Here is a 14,961-nt window from a genome sequence, read left to right as displayed (position 1 = left end):
CCAATTGTCATTTGTTTTCTCAGTGAAAAGCAAAAACAGGTAGGCTTTTCTCTTGTCTGTATTATAGTCTAAAATCATATACAGTATTCCTGATAATTTGGTAACTGGTTATGTTTTACGGTGGTTTTCCACTTTGAACTGAATGTATACAAAACTCAGTTTTTTTCACTATTCAAAGTAGCCTTTTTCAACCCGATACCTTCTAAATACACTGGACTACAACTCCTGTCTTTCCTAGCCTTTAACAACAGCTAATCCATTATCAAAGGATGTCAAGGCAGAGTAAGCTACTGATAAGTAAGAGGATGAAGATACATTTTGTATCTATGTACCCATATATGCAGTTGTGCATAACAGAAAAAAAGAGTTTAGAGAGAGTTTTAAAATGTGTATTTTTAATTGATTCAGATATGCTTCTATTTGTGTAATCATATTAGCTAATGTAATCTTTAATATTATCTTTTAACTTTTTTAAACCTAAAAGCCTTTTAGGTTTTTAAACACTGGACATCAAGTTGACAGTTCTTTTTAAGATTATTTCAAATATTATCATATATGATTTGATTTCCTTATAGAGAAGTATTTGTGACATGTGCTTCTTTAAATGTTATTAAATACATTAGACTGTCGGGTATAGAATTTGTGTAGCATGAGGTGGATTGAACAAACACCAACTGCTAGCCCAGGGGTCTGCAAACTTGGCTCTATTAAGACTTGTGGACTTCAACTCCCAGAGGTCCTCTGCCAGCAAAGCTGGCTGAGGAACTCTGGGAGTTGAAGTCCACAAGTCTTAAAAGAGTCAAGTTTGCAGACCCCTGGGCTAGCCTTTACAAGAGATACTAACATAGTATTTCCAAACTTTTTGAACTTAAGAAATGTCTTCTATACGTCTAGTATCACAGTTTAGAATTTGCCATACTCCTGAGTCTTTTGAACTTGATAATACTCACCTAATATTGGATAAGTTAGATATAAAAACTGCTGTGGTCAGAATTCAAGCTGCCAACTCTCAATTCTTCGACCGGACATTTCAGTTCCACCTAATAATGAGTGGAATACATAGCAGTCCAGAGTATGGTTACGGGGTACTATTCTCAAGTATGAGTTCTTTGCTTACTTTCAGTTAAGTTTTTCTGGATTTATTGCCCCTTTTACCAAGCATCTTTTTAAAGTTTTGTTGTATTTTCTGTACATGATATAGAGACAAATACAATCAACTCAAATCCTAGGGGGGAAATGAGGCAGGTAAACACAAAGAAGATACTCCATGGAATTTAAACTTTTGCAGTGGACTTACTCCCAGTCCTCATTGTCCCTAATTTTACTCAAACTCTCATTTCTCTTATTGATGTGTAACCCAGCTTTATTTTTTATTTTACTATTGTAATGTTATTTTTGTCTTTAATAAAAACTTTGCTTTATTTGGGAGCTATATTGGACATAATGTAACTTCTGTGCAAGCATTCCTGTTTTAAAGCTGGTAGCCCACTGTGGTTCTGAGGGGTTTAATGACCTCGTCTTTCGTGTTCCCTAAAGTTCCTATTCCATTTTACTTATTTAATCATTCAAAAATTATGCTGCGTAATATCAGTCTGCAGCATCTTTTCTAGAATTACTAGAAGCCTACATGCATTCTATAAACTCTAAAAAATAGAAATAATGGCCAGCTACTGCATACCGGTATTTATTTGGAAATACACTCACCTGCCCAGAAAAAAAAGGTAAGCACAGGTAATGCATAGTATTCTACAGAAGGAGAAAGAAGCATTACAGGTATAGTAGAATGTTGTAGGTTTGACTAATAGTTAGCTTTCTCTGAGTTCTTTCCTGCCATCTAGTGATCTGTTTTTTGCAGTCTAAATCTGATAGCCCTAGCATTGTTGCTAAATTGTCTAGGGCTGCCATTTTGTTAGGAATATCATATGCTAGTTATTGGTTATCCTATATATTGCAGCTGATCAACCACTAGATGGCAGGAAGAGGTCTGGGGAGTTATACCCATGCCTGGCTGCCGGTCCCATCAGACAGAGAAAGGGCATTCAGGTAGGACCAATGCCCATTTTATATCTGCTGCTTCCAATAGTCCATATTTTGCAGTTCTGATACATTACTCTTTACTGTAAAGGGAAAAGCCTATCAGCACCCATTTTCTCATGGTGTCCAAGATATAATCTCCACATTCAAATTATACCCACAAGCTCCAAATGTAGGCAGGCGCTCAGCTGGAGATGATGAATCTTTCATGCAAATTCCCTGTTTTCTTTCTTGCAGGCCTTCACAGTTTTATTAGACTTCTTAAAATCTGATCAGTATTAATCAAAAGAAAGCTCGTTAATAGATTTTGGTTAAGTTGTAAGCTTTTGTATTTACTGTAGTTAATATGCGTTGAAGTATGAGATATGGCTACTAGGAATAATGTACAAAATGAAGCAACAGACAATATACTTAACCATTATTTTAATCATGCAAAAACAGACATAAACTGTACTTGACCACGTCTTCATAGCACAAGACTATTGTTATTATTACTATTTAAAAGTAAGACTTTTGTTCTTTGACGGCAGCAATTCTAAACTAAAACTAGTTTTGGTTGATGTATTAAATATACTCATCATTCTGTGTCCAGTTTTTTTGTTTTTGGGGTTGTTGGGTTTTGGTTTTTTTTGTATTTTGCTTACAAACATCATCCAAACCTAATAGTAAACACTGTTAGCTTTTTGATGCTAAAGAAACTTACATTTTGTGGGAAATGATCCAAGCTTGTGAACAGAACTTTCAGTTTTCTCATACACTGAAATTCAAAGTACCATGTGAACAAATTTCTTTCTTTTTTATTCTAATCTTCAATATAAAAGATATTTACCTTCAGTTAAATCCTGAACTATTTAATAATTTGAGAGTTATTTAAAAAATGGCAATTCTTGTCATTCTTTATCGCCAGCCCTGCGGGTATTACTGATAGATTGTACAGTAATCCAAATTCCTGGAGACTGATGAAAGATTCCAGAATATATTCTCTCACCCCTCCCCCACAAAAAAGTTCCCCAGCTATCTTCAGTTAAAAATACCTTAGAAAACATCTATAGGGAAAGAAAATACTTTATCTTTCACCTAAGGAAGAAAAATATTTTTGTTATTTAACTATCCAGTGAAATAGCAATCACAATTTCTGCTCCTAAATATGAGCAACTATACATTAAGCAGAATCTTTAAACTTATGTACACTTTTAAAAACAACAACCTAGGATGTTATTTGGAAATGACACATGGGTTTCACTGACTGTACAATAGCATTCTTCAAACAAGGCCATGGCTTTGCTGAAATGAACTGTCCTCTTCAATTGCTACCATTCCACCATAAAGAATGTTCTTTTTTTCTCTTCCTTTTTAGGTTCAGTAGTAACTAACGAGGAGAATGCAGCTGCTTCATTTGAAGGACATGGTATGTGTCCTTTGTTGCTTGACTGAGCCCCTGATAAAGAGAAAATACATGATTAGAAAACAAATAATTAGACTTTATTAACCATAGATTCAGATTCAGTGTTCCCTGTAACCAGAGTATTAAAGCTAGGGTCTGATAGCAACATTTATAAAAAGAGAAGAATTCAATTAGTTCTTAACTGTGTTACTTTGTCCAACTTCCTTGCAAGCATAGGCTGGCAATAGAACCAAAAGTACTTAGAGAATGAAGGGGAGATAAGAACAGTAGATAAATTGCTTTAGGCAGATCTCCTCAGTGAACTAAGAATTAAAGAAATTACAGGGAAGGGTTCTGCTGTTATCTTACCTGATAAAGCATATCATTGCCTTTGCCACCAAGTTTCTAGAAAAAGAAAAAGCCAGGATTAATAACCTTCAGAAAAGGAATCAAGCCGTTATTTAGTCAGGAATCTCTACATAGGCAGGAGAACACGGTCCAATCCCACCCCTTTGAATGTTGTTTATGCACGCTCCTTACAGACCTCTTAGAAATGGGGTGAGGTCAACAATAGATAGTCTAAGGTTAAAGTTTTGGGGACTTGGGAGTTTGGGGTAGAAACCACAAGAGTCAGTGCATTCTAGGAATTGACCACTCTGTTGCTGAAGTCGTATTTTCTGCAGTCGAGTTTGGAGCTGTTTATCTTAAGTTTGTATGTATTTGGAAAGCCATTTATTGATGGCCTTTCAGAAGGCTAAAAGAGAATGGGCCTGCCAGAAAAGGCACACTTCAGAGATCCCACTAAATGGCAACAATTCAAGGAAGGGACCTGGAGGTATCTTCCTATCTGATAGGCAAAAATCCTCAGGGACAGGCCGTCTCATGGCATGTAAGACATTAAACAACTAGCATCTGGAAGAAATGGAGCCAGGGCAACTCATGTTACAAAGGATAAACCTTAAAGTATCCACTCAGTCCAGAGAAGTGCAACCCTGCCTAGAGTCAACAGAGACAAATTCATGGATGCAGCTACCTTTTGTGCACCTAATATGATAGAAAATATCACTTACCTCTCCTTTCTTTCCAATTTCACTATATGCTTCACCCATCTTATCCCGCTGTAGGGACTAGCCATGAAAAACAACAAAACAGTATTGGTGAAAAGGAAACTTAAGAAAAATCTGTTTTCTCTAGTGCCTTTTCTGGTGTATTTGATTAATCTTTTCACTCTAGCCAATATGTCCTTACTCTTTCTAGGCCAAATTGTAACAGACATTTCCAAAGATGTAAGTGCTTATGCCTGTTATTCTAGCAAAACATTGCTTTTTCTTTGTCAACCATTATAAACTCAGACACTATTTATGCAGATTTGAGAATAATGCTATCTGGAAAGCAACCATTTCCAATCTTCTCCAACCTGGGATTTGGTTAAACTATAAACACAGAATTTGTTGGACTAAAGGAAGCTCAGATTTCCTGTACATGCTCAATAGTTTGATTTACAACATAGAAGTTGGGTTTCACTGATACAGAAAGCAAAATAGCCACAAAAAGAGCTCTTCCTGCTGTCATTGTTAGTCCTTTCAGGAAGGTCAGATAAAAAAAACAATCAGGAAAAAACCCTAGAATTCTGTTTTATTGATATAAGCTCTAATAACAAGCCTAAAAACCTGATAGCTTTCTTTTCTGTTACAGGAAAAGAAAGGCAAAATGTGGCAATCTTGAGTATCTTTAAGATTTATAAACACAAAAAATAGACTGGTTGATTTTTATATACTTATATTCCTTTCTGTATCGTGTGAAGTAGTAGTTCTGTTACATCCCAGCATAGAGATTTTTTTTCCAAAACCTTACTCATAAAACTCTGGGAAAAGTTGCCTATGAAGACAATTTCTTTCCAAACACAGACACATATATCCTTAGTGGATAATTAAGAAAAACAATAATAAGTCGATTCTTGAATCTACTCACAGTGTAAACTTTGTCCTGAGGTTTCTTTCTTCTGCGCTAGAAAGAAAGAAAAAGTCTCCCAATCATTCTAATATATACCAAGTCACGAGAGAAGGCATGGCGAGAGAGCTGACAGAGCAGTTACATCAAAATCCATTGCACAACTCTGTCATAACCATCAGAGAAGTCAGTTGTAGATCGATATTATTCATTCCGCAAAGCACAAGGGGGTCATGGTCTTGGGGTTTCCTCCACTAAGCTATGCATATATGTTTTGTGGCAACTGCTTGCACAGAAAAGATGGTGAAGATACCTGGTTTTCCACAGCCATTTCAAGATCTGTATCTGTTTTTTTTACTGCCAGAGAATCATATTCATCTCTGCGTCCGGTAGATAGTTTCTGCAAGAGAAGGAAAAAAGATGCTACTAGCTACAAGGTCCTACCTCTTGAGTTAACCAATTTTCCCCAAGTTAAGGATGGGAAAAATAGAATAGAAGGATATAAACTTTATTACGGTCATCGACCAGCAATAGACATACAATAAATTAAAAATAATAATAATTCATTAATCGTGAATAATAACATCCCTGTTATGAAAATACATGATCTGAAACCGTTAGGGTCACTTCCTAATTTACATAAATGGAGAGCCGCTAAATATGTGAGTAAATGTATTTTTCCAAATGTGCCGTTGTAACTTTGAATGGTTACTAAATGAACTGTTGTAAATTGAGGACTACCTGTATATAACTTCTCATGAACTGATTTCATCCCTAACCCTGCTCACCCATTAAGCTTTTCTATTCTCACCTTAAATAGTCAATGTTCATTGTTCAGCTATAAAGTTATACCAGTGTCGTTTGAGGACAGGAAGGGGGGAACAAAGGTAAGCATACAAAGTACATTTAATGTTGTCTTAAACCTCTTATATTCTGTGAACCTTAAGCAACCGTGTGATACTAAAAAGGAAACCAAAACCACCACATACTGAGTTTTCATAGCAGCATCCCTATATGGATGCCAGAGTTGATTTTTTTTTCTTCAGCAGGACTTAGACAGTTCTTCCAATGGATAATTAAATATTGGTGGATGGGATTTTTAGGAATATAGTGTTTTGCAACTGCTTCTATTAATTGGAAGTGTTCCTTGCCAAATGTTTTGGTTTGTAAATGTTTGAATTCCTTATCATTGCCATTCTTTGAATCCCAATTGATGTGAGTAAAATCTGAAACATTGGCAGAGGTCTCTCTTTCTTTCTCATCTATCTATCGGTCTAGAGCAGGAGTGTCAAAATCGTGGCCCGGATGTGTCACACAATGACCACGGTCACACCGGTTTAGTGAAGGGGGTGACCATGTCGCTGCGAGTTTGACACCCCTGATCTAGAGAGAGAAAGAGAGAGAGAGAGAGAGAGAGAATGTGTGTCCTTCAGAAAGCCTACTGAATAAGCAAAATCGTATATCAAGTAAACCATTACAATTACCTTAATTAAAAATTAGCTATATAACTATGGCCTGGAGTTCTACTATAGTTGCACGCAAGAACCTCCCCACCCCTTTTAGTTTGGCATTTGGCAATTTTGGAAGAAGAAGGTAGTAGGGAATTCCTATACTATACTAAAAGAAATCATTTTGACTTGACCCCCTGACTAAATCACATTGGATTCTACAGGCAGACTGATACTCCAATTTTTTCCCTTCTATGTTGTCTCATCACTTCAGTTCATTTGCAAATGTCAGATTATATAAGAAACTTAAGAAATTCACTACTTACATTATATATGTCATTTGCATTTTGAGAAGGTTTGGATTCAGTAGAGCGATTGCCTAGCTGGAAAAAATAGGGACAAACATGTAATATATGAGCTTTTACTCACAAAACTGCCCATTTCTATTCCAAAGGCCACTACTGATTTATGAAATAGTGACAGTGTGTTATTGAGCCTTCAGCTAACGCTATATATTAGCTCCCTTCAAATGTACTGGAACTGCATTTCCCAGAATTCCCTGCGGGTAGGACACCAAGTTACTGTAGGCTACTATACTTTATTTATATTGTTTAAGATTTCTTAACTCTGGTTCTCTCCATAAAATACAAGCTCATCATTAAAAGTAGCAATATCGAACAAAACAAAAACAAAACAGTTGTTCCAACTCTCAAACTCTTATATTTAGTTATTCATTATTAACAATTCCCCATCTTTTCCAAACTGTTTACAAACGATATCTGCCTAGTAGTCTTCCCAACTGAATATGTCTCCTCACTGAAGTGGAACGTCAGCTTCCATAATACTGCAAGGCACTGTGGCCACTGCAGGATGCAATGTAATATAGCTGGGAAGCACAAGATTGGGAAAAGTAGTGTAAATCTGCAAAATCTGAGAGCAAGAACTAATAATAAAGGGAACATTTTGACTGGGTATTGAACTGTGGATTAAAATACAGAAGGATAATCTTTCTATGCTAGTTATATAACAACACTGCAGCGTTGCAGTGAAAGTTGATTTCACAGAGGAACCTCTCTTAATTTCCACTTCTAAAGTTTACATCAACGTTCAAACATGCAATCAAAAGGTTTAAGGTCACAGGGACCTTTTTTCCTTCAGGTTCCTCTGGTCAGGCTGTGTGTATGTATAAATAAATAAATCTCTCTTTAAAGGTATTTATTTATTTATTTATTTATTTATTTATTTATTTATTTATTTATTTTTCGTATTTTTATACCGCCCTATCTCCCTAGGGACTCAGGGCGGTTAACAACCAGATAAAAATATACATATAAATACAAATAAAAACATCCATTAAAAAACTTATTATAATTGGCCGAATAATTAAAATGATGATAATAAAATAATAAAATCCCCATTAAAACCAATTCGAATTTAAAATCTAGTCCAGTCCTGCGCAAATAAATAGATGTGTCTTAAGCTCGCGGTGAAAGGTTCGGAGGTCAGGAAGTTGGCTAAGTCCTGGGGGAAGCTCGTTCCAGAGGGTGGGAGCCCCCACAGAGAAGGCCCTTCCCCTGGGTGTCGCCAGCCGGCACTGTTTGGCCGACGGCACCCTGAGGAGTCCCTCTGTGAGAGCGCACGGATCGGTGAGAGGTATCCGGTAGCAGCAGGCGGCCCCGTAAATATCCCGGCCCTATGCCATGGAGCGCTTTGAAGATAGTCACCAAAACCTTGAAGCGCACCCGGAAGACCACAGGTAGCCAGTGCAGTCTGCGCAGGAGAGGTGTCACATGGGAGCCACGAGGGGCTCCCTCTATCAACCACGCAGCCGCATTCTGAACTAACTGGAGCCTCCGGGTGCTCCTCAAGGGGAGCCCCATGTAGAGAAATCTTACCTTTACTTTCATGAAAAGGGCTGTGATGATGATAGCATATATTAAAAGGATCCCATCCAGAATGTAGCACAGCCTTGGATCTGTTAATCCCAGCGCATCAGCATCTGTTTTTTTAAAAAACCCAATAAATCAGTTCTACAGAGAAAAGATTTAAAACAAACCAGAAGCTTAGCCTTCCATAAACTAACTATCTCAAGATTACAGTTCCTACTTTCTCAATCAGCAGGCCTATTGCTTGTTGATTTTTAAGCAACTTCCATTATTGTCAACTCATGGGGGGAAGTTACATATTGCCAGGCATGTTTTACAGACTTGGCTATTAGTAATAAAAAAGGTAATTTGTTGTTGAGGTGATATAAAGCCCCTCATTGTTATTATTTTACATAACAATGGTTCAATGATTCTAGAATAGCCAGGCTCCCCAGAAAAACATCACACTAAAATCCCAGTAAAATTAATGCTCCATAGATCATTGCAACTAATTTGTCCTACTGGTTTTAATGGGTCATAACTGACACCACCTTTTTTTCAAGATTTGGCCCATGTTCTTTATTCCAAACACAATTGAGGCCACCATTTAATAACTCAATAATACTATTTACAGCAGAAATAGGCAATCTTATTTTAGCCAAGGGCTATAATTGTCTTTAAGTGATATGTTAAAGGCTGAACTCGTAAAGGACAGTACATTAAAAAAGAAAAACTCAAGTTGATTACATACAAATACATTTTAGTTAAATATTAATCCTCTATGTAATGAATTCCCCTTTTTGTGACATTAAAAATTATAGTTCTCCAGTAGCTTTAAGAAGATCACTCAGGATTTTCCTAATCTAAAAGTATTTCCATATTTATTTATTATTTATTAGATCTATATACTATCTGTTCATTACTGAGAGATCTCTAAAACAAACATCCAATATCTAAAGATATTTCATTAAGCTGCAGTATTACTCTTCATCTTGTGGTGTGATTGTAATACTTGACTTGGACTGAAAAGACTCAGATTTATGCCTCTACTTATTCACAAAAGTCACTGGTTGACTTTGGATCAGGATTCTCAGCCAAACCTACTTCACAAGACTGTAATTATAGAGATAAAAATAGAGGAGAGCTCAACATTTGTCACCTTGAGGTTTCTGGAAAAAAAGATGGGTTAAAATCGCCAACTAAATATGCATATATTTAAAAGCAGCTGAAGTATTATCAGCAAATACTTATTTGTTAGAACATATGAAATTATTCTTCCAAAGCCTTCGACAAATCCAATTTAATTATTTTTTAGAAATGTTTACATCAACTACATTGAAGAATAAGCATGCCAAAGACCAACTTTCTCTTCTATTGGTACCACAGCAACAGTTATTCAACAAACAAAAGAAAATAGCTATATTGGATATTCTTAACATAGTCAGTGGTTATCTTTGCAGATCATGCAAGCATGATTAAATACATAAACTCCAGATGATTCTGTTCTCATAAAATATTAAGCTATAGCCATGATTTGCAAATCACAGTGATGGAATATCACGGAGTACATGCTGAGTCACAAACTCCATGTTGCTTATAGTGTTATGAGAATCTATCTTTCATTCATTTATTTTAGAAAAATAGAACTCGATCTCCAATGTCCAAACATCCCCTACCTTTGATATTTTTTGGGAAGTGTAGCCTTATTTTTAGTTACCTCGGCATTACCCAATTAAATAAGCAATAAAAGTACTAAATTAAACTTTCGGTTATGTTAATCAGCCAACGTTTTTCTCACTTGATTTTTTTTCACTAATACTATTGGTCACTGGGAAATATATTGTCCACTTGAATCAGTGTAGATCATGGTATATTTTTTACTATATTTTTCAAACTGAGGGCCACAATTGGTCTATCAATATGAGATGTTCTTACTTCTAAAATAAGATAGGTGGGGCTTAAGCACAAAGTAAATTTTATCTAATTGAATGGAAATTTAAATTAAAAACCATCCAATTGATGCCATCATTTTCATATATGTTGAATAGTTTTTTCTTTTTGTCATGTTAAAATATAATTAAATGGAAAGTTTCAGCTTTAGAGGCTGTATCCAAGGTTTTGGGATGAGACCAGTGTCTTATGCAGCCTCACAAGTGTGCAAATTACACATCCCTGGTGTAGAGAATGCTAAACTAGATGATAAAAAAGCTTTTATCAGGATAAAGCCATTTCCTCTGTTCCATTTCTACTGAGCCAGCCACCTGCCTTGTGGTTTTCTGAATTGGCAGGTTCATTTAGGCACAATTCTCAAAACTGCCTCATAGAAACACCTATTATCATACTGCTATGTTGATATAACATAAAGCCTCTCCTCACTGCTATTATTTTTCGTACAATGATAGTTCAATGATGCATTACTTTGCTTAAAAGGATGCCACAAACTTATTTTCGGAACAAACATCTGATTGGAAATATATCTTCAAATCTGTATTTAATGAACTAATAGACATTTTCCATTCTCTTAGATAAATACGAATCTGGCATCAAAGTACTCACTGATCCATTGGGATGAAGCTCATGCCTCTTTTGTTTTAACAAAGGTCATTAATTGAATAAAACATCGCCTTGAAGGAAACTTTATATGCTAGAGTTAAAATGGAGCTCAGTTTGACATCAGCACAGAGTTCCCTTAATTGATTGTGGTATGCAGTGTGGTTACTCAGAAATGTTTTTAAACCTCTTTTCAAGACTGACAGCTGGGGCTCCTTCCTGCAAGGTTTCCTTTGCTAAGTTTCTGTATCAAGGTTGTGTGTTAGGCCAATGTAGTTCTTGGGCTGGGAAAGGGGGCAAATTTTGGAACGGTAACAATATTAATACAGTCTGAATTCCAGGAAAAAGGAAAACAAATGGTGAAGAAAGGTAGATTCACTCTCCTCCTAATAGAGAAATACTCTTACAATATACTGAAATCTTCGTAGAAAAGATTGAGGATCCAGCAAGCATGCAAAGCTGGAAGACAACAGCATAACAAACGCAGAGTTTGATACCTCACTTAAATTTCTACTGTGAAAAGCTGACCTGGACCTATTTCCCTAGCCAGTATTTTTCAAATACATTGACTAATCATCCCAATGCAGCCCCTGACTCTGAGTGGTGGAAGCTGTAATCCATTCCATGTGATTACAAGCCACTCACTAGGAAAAGGCTAATCAGCTAAGGAAAGGGAATGCTGAATTCATCCATAATTTTTTTATTTATTTATTTATTTATTTTATTTACATTTATATCCCACCCTTTTCCGAAGACTCAGGGTAGCTTACAGTGTATAAGGCAATAGTCTCATTCTATTTGTATATTTACATAAGCCATAGTAGCCATTGCACAGGTACAGTATAGGTGGTACCTCGCTCAATAGTAGTAACTGTGAGAAAGATCTTGGACCTCTAGTGGACAATCACTTAAATATGAGCCAGCAGTATGTTACAGCTCAAATAAAGTCAACACAATTCTAGGCTGCATTAACAGAGGGATAGAATCAAGGTCATGTGACATGTTAATACCAATTTATAATGCCTTGGTAAGAACACACTTGGAATATTGCATCCAGTTTTGGTCACCGTGATGTAAAAAAGATGTTGAAATTCTAGAACAGTGGTAGTCAACCTGGTCCCTACCGCCCACTATGGGCATTCCAGCTTTCATGGTGGGCGGTAGGGGTTTTGTCCGATACTGAAGCACTTTCCTTTTTTTAAATTTAATTGACTTTTTAAAAAAATTTCATAGCATTATTTAAAAACATTTTCATTAGGTTCTCATAAAATTCCCCGTGACAATGTAAATTTCTGAAAATATACTATTTGTATCGCCTGCACATAAGTTTAGTTCACATTACGTAAGTGAAACTAAATGGCGCTTTAGTGCGACCGCAAACAAAAGAGTCTCATTCCAGAATAGCTCGTGCATCTCCCCTACTAACAAGAGATACAAAAGTGGGCGGTAGGTATAAAAAGGTTGACTACCCCTGTTCTAGAAAGAGTGCGGAGAAGACCAATAAAGATGATTAGGGGCCTGGAGGCCAAAACATATAAAGAATGGTTGCTGGAATTGGGTATATCTAGTTTAATGAAAGGAAGGACTAGGGCTGACATGATAGCAGTGTTAGATATCTCAGGGGCTGCTATAAAGAAGAGGGAATCAAGCTATTCTCCAAAGCACCTGAGGGCAGGACAAGAAGCAATGGATAGAAACTAATCAAGGAGAGAAGCAACCTAGAATTAAGAAGAAATTTCCTGACAAAACAACCAGTGGAACAACTTGCCTCCAGAAGTTGTGAATGCTCCAGCACTGGAAATTTTTAAGAAGAGATTGGACAAGCATTTGACTGAAATGGTATAGTGTTTCCTGCCTGAGCAGGTTGGACTAGAAGACCTCCAAGGTCCCTTCCAAATCTGTTATCCTATTCTATCCTATCCTATCCTATCTGTAGCTTCTTAAGGTATCTTGAAACGTTTTCAAAAACATGAAACAGACATTTAATTTCTTCCTAATAAAATAACAGAATGACAGAATGAGTTGGAGGGGACCTTGGAGGACTTCTAGTCCAACCCCCGCCTGCTCAAGGCAGAAACCTATACAAATTGTTGTTCATTTCTTCTTAAAAACTTCCAGTGTTAGAAAACCCACAACTTCTGGAGGGAAGTCATTCCACTGATTAATTGTTCTAACTATCAGGAATGAATACGGTGCCTGGTGAAATTTCACAATGATGAGACAGGTGTGAGTACCTAGTTGTCATTAGAGCTTCACAAAGTACTATTCCAGAGACCAGAAGCCTCATTATAACTGCAATTACACCAAGTTTGTCATATTTTTATGTGTTTATTTTAAATCTTATTGAATTGTCATGGATTCAGAAGGCTGCAGCTTAATTTGCAAAACTGTAAATACAGTTATTGCTATAAACCATATAATAATAAAATAATTTTAATAGGAAGCAATGTAATAATTAAACAATTAAAAACAATAAACAAACTATAGGCAAAAATTGGAGTCAATTTTGATTGAGATGGATGGCCACATTTTAATAGACCTTTGTGTATTGTGTATTGTGTATTAAGCCACAATTTGCTTAATTATGGTTTTTTGAATAAGCCATAATTGGCTGTACTCAGACAACCTCTATGCCATCCATAGCCATTAAGAATGTAAGCTGTACGTATTTTTTTCTAAATAAAATATATATAACCCACAATAGTTGTGTTCATACTAAGTAAACCAAGCAAGCAAACTATAGTATATTTCAGGAAACATCATTGCTTGTATTATTCTGATCTTTGTAGGCTATACCTACACATTACAGTATATGAACATCTTTTCCAAGCTCTTCAAAATTGCTCTACATTGCTGGTCTGAAGCCCTTTTCTTGACTGCTTATTTCTTTATTGTTAATAATTGATTCTAAAAGGCAGACATTATCTACTACTTCAATAATTTTATCATCAATTTGGTGTCCTTCTTAATTTTAGTCTCAGACGCCAGATAAGTCTTAACAAAGGAAAAAAGATGCAGCTCCATTTCATTTTCTCCATTACAAGATTTTTAGCAGAGAGTGAAGAAGTAAATCCAGATTGAACTTCCCCTTCCAAACAATCAATAGATGTGATGTTAGCTGTTCTACCCCACTTCTTTTGTTTTAACAAAAACATGTTTAATAAATACAAAGATTTCTAGAGCCAAGACATATTTCATTAATATACTGATGTTACCTATCCAATGGGTTGATGTAGATCTAAACAGGAGCAGGGCAACTACTGATCCCTATGATACTTCACAAAGCAGGAACTGGTCTTCTTTCTGTAATCAACACTGATTGGACTATGCCCAAAGGAAGAAAAATAGCACAATACAATAAAATCCACTCCCAGCCTCTGAAGTAAGTTCCGGATACCATGAACAATAGTATCAAAAGCTGCATATAGCTTCTCACAGTCAAGAAGAGAAATTGATAGACCACTTGCATCCTACTCACACCACAAGCACCATCGATGTTCTTTCAGTCCCATTCGGGTCTGAATCATAACTGAAATGGTTCTAGATTACTTTGAAGCTGCTGCATGGACAATTCTCTACAACCTTCCCCAAAAATGGAAGGTTGAAGTCTGGACAAAAATCTCCAGTACTGTTGGGTATGATAATTTCTTGAGGAGGGGATGAACCAAGAGATGGTGGGGGGAAAAAACTCTTTTCAAGGAGGAATTCACCACCGTTAAAACCCAATTAC

General features: G+C 36.2%; 1 protein-coding gene across 2 annotated transcripts in view; it reads right to left on the bottom strand.

Annotated features, from left to right (window-relative positions):
* Positions 1-2,461: 2,461 nt before the first annotated feature.
* CD247 (CD247 molecule) overlaps positions 2,462-14,961 on the bottom strand; it is a 33,374-nt gene continuing 20,874 nt past the window's right edge. For both annotated transcript variants that reach the window (XM_058185903.1, XM_058185904.1), the window contains 7 exons: positions 8,712-8,815; positions 7,143-7,199; positions 5,682-5,768; positions 5,390-5,425; positions 4,489-4,545; positions 3,788-3,823; positions 2,462-3,472 (listed from right to left, as the gene is read on the bottom strand). In XM_058185903.1, the coding sequence (XP_058041886.1) occupies positions 3,404-3,472; positions 3,788-3,823; positions 4,489-4,545; positions 5,390-5,425; positions 5,682-5,768; positions 7,143-7,199; positions 8,712-8,815 (446 nt within the window). In that variant the 3' untranslated portion in view covers positions 2,462-3,403. The remainder of the gene's footprint in view (positions 3,473-3,787; positions 3,824-4,488; positions 4,546-5,389; positions 5,426-5,681; positions 5,769-7,142; positions 7,200-8,711; positions 8,816-14,961) is intronic.

This window comes from Ahaetulla prasina, chromosome 5, assembly GCF_028640845.1.
Source record: "Ahaetulla prasina isolate Xishuangbanna chromosome 5, ASM2864084v1, whole genome shotgun sequence".
NCBI lineage: Eukaryota > Metazoa > Chordata > Lepidosauria > Squamata > Colubridae > Ahaetulla > Ahaetulla prasina.
The sequence above is the reverse complement of the archived record's forward strand: the minus strand, read 5'-3'. Positions and strand labels throughout refer to the sequence as shown.